Below are 6,390 nucleotides of genomic sequence, written 5' to 3'. Positions count from 1 at the left end.
CCATTTACAGAATAAGGTACTAAAGTAATTCCTATTAAGATGATATAATGAAGTGAGTCATCATTTTGGATCTTATTGGGATGCCTCCAGCAAAAGGTTATGAGCACCCTTCTAATCACTATTTGGATCCTTTTTATAAATTTTACAGAAAACTTATTCCACCTTCCTTCAACTCAAGTGACCTCATTCCTGAGGGCCAAGATTTTTTTTTTTTAAAACACTAAACAGATTTACACTGTTAGGGCTCCTTAAAGATGCAGAAGGTCTAGGATTCTCCAGAAGTTATTCAGTGAGTCAGCTGTCATGCTATTTATTCTAACCACCGCCCGTTTGCACCCATTTTAAATTGTGATGACATCCACCACCAAACAATCTTATCCAACTGTGCTTGCTCAATCCTTAAATCTGCTTTCAGGTTCACTCCAGGAATAGGGTTTTAACTATTACACCAATTTTCATTCCCTTAAAATATCTAAGTTTGTGAAAAGGTTATTACAAAAATGGGAATATATATGCAAAGTCACATTTCTGAAAACCAGTTTTATTTAAATAAGAGTTTAAATACATTACATAACATTTAAACTAAAAAAAAAAAAAAGAAAAAAACCCAAACCAAACCAGTCTGTTACTTCACATGGCATTGGGCAGCTGTGGCTAATAAATTGCAAGCTCCGCAGTTACTACATTGACTGTTTTGATACATTAGTTCAAAATTTGTTCCCTTGTCAAAAGTTTAATTCAGGTAAAGTTGGCCTCACAGTATGGTGTTCTCTCCACTTGTACATCTCCCAGAGGTAGGGCACTACTACTATGTCTGGTCAGACAACACTGGACCTTGGTGTGATTGATGTAAGAAAATGTCCTGCCACTGCCCCCAAAATGAAACTCCTCCCTGGTCAGGTGGTGCAAGTTACCAGGGGAATCCCTGTTTGGCTATCAAAGGCTAACTTTCTTGGTGATATAACTGACTGGATGTTGGTGACCTTAACTTACTCTTCTGAGCATCACCAAGGGCAGCTCAGAGAGTTACAGTAATGTTCTCTTAAATGGACAGGGAGCTCTGCAGAGGGAGCACCAAGGAAGCTCTGGACAGACATGGCCTCAGATGCTAGGTCTTTGGACTTGACTGAAACATTAGATTATTTGTTTCAGGCTGGGCACGGCCAGGCTTTTTTACCTCTGTTTAAATGAGGGACTGCAAGACTAGACAGCATGGCTCTTTTCAGTTTATTACATGAATGAGTTACACTAGTCCAAGTTAAACAGCGGACCCCAAATGGTTACATTATACAAGCTGTGAGGTTTTTAAACTTGTGACAAGGGACAGAAGGGAATTTTTCTACTCATTGCAAGGAAATCCTCACTTAAGCTTCAGTGAGCCACAAGCACTTAAAACCCATGAACCTTCAGCTGGTCGTCCTTAGCCAGTCCAATCTGCAAAAAAAAAAAAAAAAAAAAGTTTGTTATTAGATTAAAAAAAAAAAAAATACATTTTATGTTTATTTAGCACACCACATAGTACCCACAAAAGACATGAAATTAGCGTTAATTTTAACAGAACGGTTCCAATGGTTTTAATTTTTGAAATTACAAAGAGCTCCAAAGAGCTCATTTTCCCAATTCAAATGGCAGCTGTTCTAATCTGGTACTGAAGGTAGAATAAAAACTTGCTATTGTTACCAAACAATGAACTCTGAAGAAAATCAGAGATCCATGAAATCTCGATAATGCCACAAACCCTTTGGACCCAATTAGGAACAATGTTTGCCTAGATAATTACTTTCCCCTCCTAAGTCCTCACTGAAAATTTATGTCTGTTTCTGTAAATATATTCACAATCATGCCCAAAGCAGCCTTTACCTCGACGAGGAACTGGCATATGTTCTTGCGCTGGTCACCCTGTAGCTGAATTACTTCTCCATATTCTGGATGCTCAATTACAGTACCATTGCAGGCAAATTTCTGCAAAAGTAAGTTAGTTCACTTAGATGGATTGTGGGAAACAAACACACCATATTCATTTAGACCCCCGCAGCTAAAATGTTTAACAATCTTACTATAGAAAACCCGACAAACTTGATACACAACCACATACCTTCTTGAATGCCTTCACTAGTTTCTTTTTATCGTAATCATCAGCGATCCCCTGGACAGTAGTGAGGGTCTTCCTGCCGTTTCTCTGTTGAATTCTTATATGGATATAATCCTCAGTCCCAGCAGGAAGCAGGTCATCACCCTTACTTGCATCAGCAAAGGGGTCTGGGATAAAGGACAAAACTCTTACTCAGGGCGTCTTTTAACTCTGCTTTTTTTCTTTTTTCTAAAAGCCTGGCACATAAAGCCTTTTTCAAGTTCCTCAGGAGAACTTGAAGGTTTTTAAACCTCGGATAATTTTAGAGCCCAGAATTTACACAAAAATTGGGCGTAAGAATTCCATAAGCCCCGCCCTCTCCTCGCTAACCAGCCCTTTGGAAGATCTCAAGCAAAAGGAACCTGAACGTGAGCGTGGCTCCGCCCCACTGACGCAACTGGGCAGCAGCTTACAGGCTTGCGCCCCCATCATTCAAAGCTGACTCCGCCTCCCCTCAGGCCACACCCCTCCATGGCAACGGCCGGTGACGTAGGGGGACGTGACGCACGGCGGCGGGTGTGGCCAAGACAGGCGAGACGCCACTAGTAAATGCGCCACCTTCGATTCTTGGAGGGGTCCGCCCAAAGCTTGGCCTCGTACCTACCGCATCAAACCGCGCTAAAAAAAAATGATCTAACGTCTCAGATCCGGCTAAAAAAGCGGCCTGATCGTCTTTCTTCACCCACCCGTCCCCCCATCTCCATATACGGAGAGGCTTAGGCCATCAGTAGGCCCGGAAACCCTTCCCTTCTCCACCGCCCCAGCCCGCGGCCCCGCCCAGTGCTCACCGAAAGAGTGGAGGTTCTGGATAGCGGACATACGATACGATTCCTTTTCCTCGGTGGAAACGGCCTGCGGAAGGCGGTGGCGGGAGAAGGCGGGCGGGGGGGACGGAGCGTCGGGAAGCGAGGGGGCTCGAGGGGGAGGCTGCTGAGTCCTCGGCGGCGGCTCAGTGACTGGGGCAGGGGGGCGGCGCCGACACTCACTTATATAGCCGCCCCTGTGACGCCAGCGCGCTGCCCTCACGTCTTAGCCCCACCCACGAAGCACAGCCCCGAGCCTCCGGAGCTGTGCCATTCCCGATTGGTTGGGAAGTGGGGAAGGTGGGAAGGCGACTGCGCAGTCACAGGCCACTGCGGGGGAGGACGTTCTCTAGGCTTGGGGAAGTTTCCTGTTTCCTCCCAACTCCCCCTCCCCCCACCTTCCCGATACTCTAAGCGCTTGCGCTGTGTGGTGTGACCGACAAGGGTGGAGAGATTCATGACGCATGCGCGCTAGCTCATCTTGCCCGCTTTTTTTTCCTCCTTTCCAATCATCACCGACACGGTCAGAGATACTCCCCGCCCTAGTAGGGAGGGGTGCGGCCCAGACATTACCAGTCAAACATCGAGCCAAAGCTGCCCAGTGAGTCCGTTCTCCAAGAGTACATCCACAGAGTGGTCCCCTCCCCCACAACTAAAGAAAAGAGAGGTCTCTGAATCTGGTTCTGTCTCTCAAATTCCGTCCCCATACACTTTATTCTCTAATAAAAAGGCTTTCTAAGTCCTAAGATCCCCAAACCACACTGGAGGCTGGGTTCAGTTCTGAGGGCGAGTTTAGATATTGATAGGGTATTGATAACTAGGAGAGCGCCCCAGAAGGCTAATGAGGTCCCATTATGAACCCCGTGCAGGTCCCTTGAGAACTAGCTGGAGGAACTGGGGATAATTTAGTTTTTTTCCTCCAGGCTGAAACCTGAAAAAGAGAAGACTTAGGAGAGCGAGAGTGGACTGGGAGGGGGATGTATGATAATTGCTGCAGCCCCCTTCGTCGCAGGGTTTTAGAAAGAGCGATCTCCTCAGCCCAGTCCTTGTGCTCTAGGGGCAAACCTGAAGCCAAGTGAAAGCTGCAAAGAAGCCGCTTTAGTTGGGCTAAGGAAAACTTGCTAAAAGAGAGCCCGAAGTAGATCTGTCTTCCTCGGGAAGTAGGGAGTTCCCTTTTATTAGAGGTCTCCACTTCTGGGGATGTTGTTTGGCGATTCCTTTTTGATATGGGTAGGACACCTTTTGGCGGTGTAGGAAGCTTAATTCTCTTCCTAAAATGATGTTTGTAAATGCATCAAATAAAATATATAGAATTACCAACTAAGCCAGTTCTATTGAAATGGTTATTTGTTCAAATAAGTCCCTGGACCCCTGGTTAAGCAGTCTCTGAGTTTTTGAGGTACTCTCAATATATCAATTCTATAAACTAACACATGCTTCTGTAACATGTGTTCTAAGAATATATCTTGTTCATTCAAGAAGTATTTGTTAAGTACTGACTATGTGCTAAGTGCTGGGAATACAAACCAAACCAAAGAAACCATCTTATGATATTCCTTAATAATGGTGCTACTGAAGTTCATCCTTACTATTTCATTCTTGATATTTTTAGGGGTAAAGAAATCTCTCTTATAATCAGCAAACAAGTCTTTTTAAATTTTGAGGTTGACCCTTCTTGTTAAAGAGGATTGCCTCCACATAAACTCCAGTCTAACTGAAATTTCTTCCTGGGGTTTAAGCTTCTGTCTGAGACCCCTCTCCAGCTTCATTGGAATGTCATTGGCATGGATTGCAAACTCAGAGAGTCACACCAGTTAATCAAGGCAACAAATATTTAACATGTTCTCAGAATGTTAAAACTGATCAAAGATCCACATAACAAGCTCCCATAGGCAGGACCTGGACATTGAAACATGAAGCATTTATTTCCACATAGTTTACATTTGAAAACAAAAACACCACATGATTGCATTTTTTCTCCTTTTTGCTAGAAAGGAGAGGAAGATTTTTAAACTGAGTTAAATGACCACAGAGGGAGGAACAAAGTTGTTAGACGAAACTGCAGTAATCAAGGTGATACTAGGTGATAACAAAAACTTGAGGGAAGAAGCTCAGAACAAGAATTGAGGAGGCAGGGTTTAGAAGGGAGTGTACCGATAGTGATACCCTATATATAGTCACACCTCTGCCCCAGCTCTTCAATCAGTAGATAATGAAGTCACATTTTCCTTACACTGAAAGTGCTAAGCTTCATTGGTATGGGGGTTTTCACACTCTGGAGTCTCTGTAGCAATCACCCACCTAGTCCCAATCTTTATCTTTGTTAGAAGTTAATAAGGATTTGAGAACTAATGAGATCAAAGAGCTAGGTCCAGAAAAATTGCAGTTTTCCAATCCTTGGCCAGCCCTCTCCCAAATGTATTCAACATTCACTCAAGGAACATTAATTTCCTGGACCTAACTAAGGACACATAATGCTAAGGTGCTAGGGGGAATATTAAAAACAAGCAAACAAAACTATCCTTCCCTTACAATCTCTGGGGGAAAGGGAAAACACATCTATGTATTAATATAATACATTTGTGTGTATGTATGTATCTGTGTATTCATATGTGTGCATATGTATGTATATACGCACATAATATCAAGTAATTATATAATTGGACCCAGGGAGTTAATTTTTTTAAAAATATAATATTTTCCCTCAATTATATTCAGCACAATTTTTTACATTTTTGAGTTCTAGAATCCAACCATTTTGGAGAGTAGTTTGGAACTATGCTCAAAAAGTTATCAAACTGTGCATACCCTTTGATCCAGCAGTGTTACTACTGGGATTATATCCCAAAGAGATTATAAAGAAGGGAAAGGGACCTGTATGTGCACGAATGTTTGTGGCAGCCCTTTTTGTAGTGGCTAGAAACTGGAAACTGAATGGATGTCCATCAGTTGGAGAATGGCTGAATAAATTGTGGTATATGAAAATTATGGAATATTACTGTTCTGTAAGAAATGACCAACAGGATGATTTCAGAAAGGCCTGGAGAGACTTACACGAACTGATGCTGAGTGAAATGAGCAGGACCAGGAGATCATTATATACTTCAACAACAATACTAGATGATGACTAGTCCTGATGGATCAGGCCATCCTCAGCAACAAGATCAACCAAATCATTTCTAATGGAGCAGTAATGAACTGAACTAACTATACCCAGAAAAAGAACTCTGGGAGATGACTAAAAACCATTACAATGAATTCCCAGTCCCTATATTTATGCACACCTGCATCTTTGATTTCCTTCACAAGCTAATTGTACAATAATTCAGAGTCTGATTCTTTTTGTACAGCAAAATAATGTTTTGGTCATGTATACTTATTGTGTATCTAAGTTATATTTTAATATATTTAACATCTACTGGTCATCCTGCCATCTAGGGGAGGGGGTGGGGGGGG

General features: G+C 42.8%; 1 protein-coding gene across 2 annotated transcripts; it reads right to left on the bottom strand.

Moving 5' to 3' along the window:
• Window positions 1-520: 520 nt before the first annotated feature.
• Window positions 521-3,114, bottom strand: EIF1 (eukaryotic translation initiation factor 1). Of its 2 annotated transcripts, XM_031966257.1 has the most exons (5): window positions 2,920-3,111; window positions 2,494-2,749; window positions 2,096-2,259; window positions 1,861-1,962; window positions 521-1,434 (listed from the first exon to the last, which is right to left on the bottom strand). In XM_031966257.1, exons 2-5 carry the CDS (start codon window positions 2,561-2,563, stop codon window positions 1,390-1,392), a joined length of 381 nt encoding a protein of 126 aa, XP_031822117.1. In that variant the 5' UTR covers window positions 2,564-2,749; window positions 2,920-3,111; the 3' UTR covers window positions 521-1,389. The 2 variants fall into 2 exon arrangements, with proteins under 2 accessions (XP_031822117.1, XP_031822118.1); XM_031966258.1 differs by lacking the exon at window positions 2,494-2,749 and having other exon boundaries at window positions 2,920-3,114.
• Window positions 3,115-6,390: the final 3,276 nt, after the last annotated feature.

Source organism: Sarcophilus harrisii, chromosome 4, assembly GCF_902635505.1.
Source record: "Sarcophilus harrisii chromosome 4, mSarHar1.11, whole genome shotgun sequence".
Classification (NCBI taxonomy): domain Eukaryota; kingdom Metazoa; phylum Chordata; class Mammalia; order Dasyuromorphia; family Dasyuridae; genus Sarcophilus; species Sarcophilus harrisii.
This window is presented reverse-complemented; position numbering and strand designations above follow the sequence as displayed.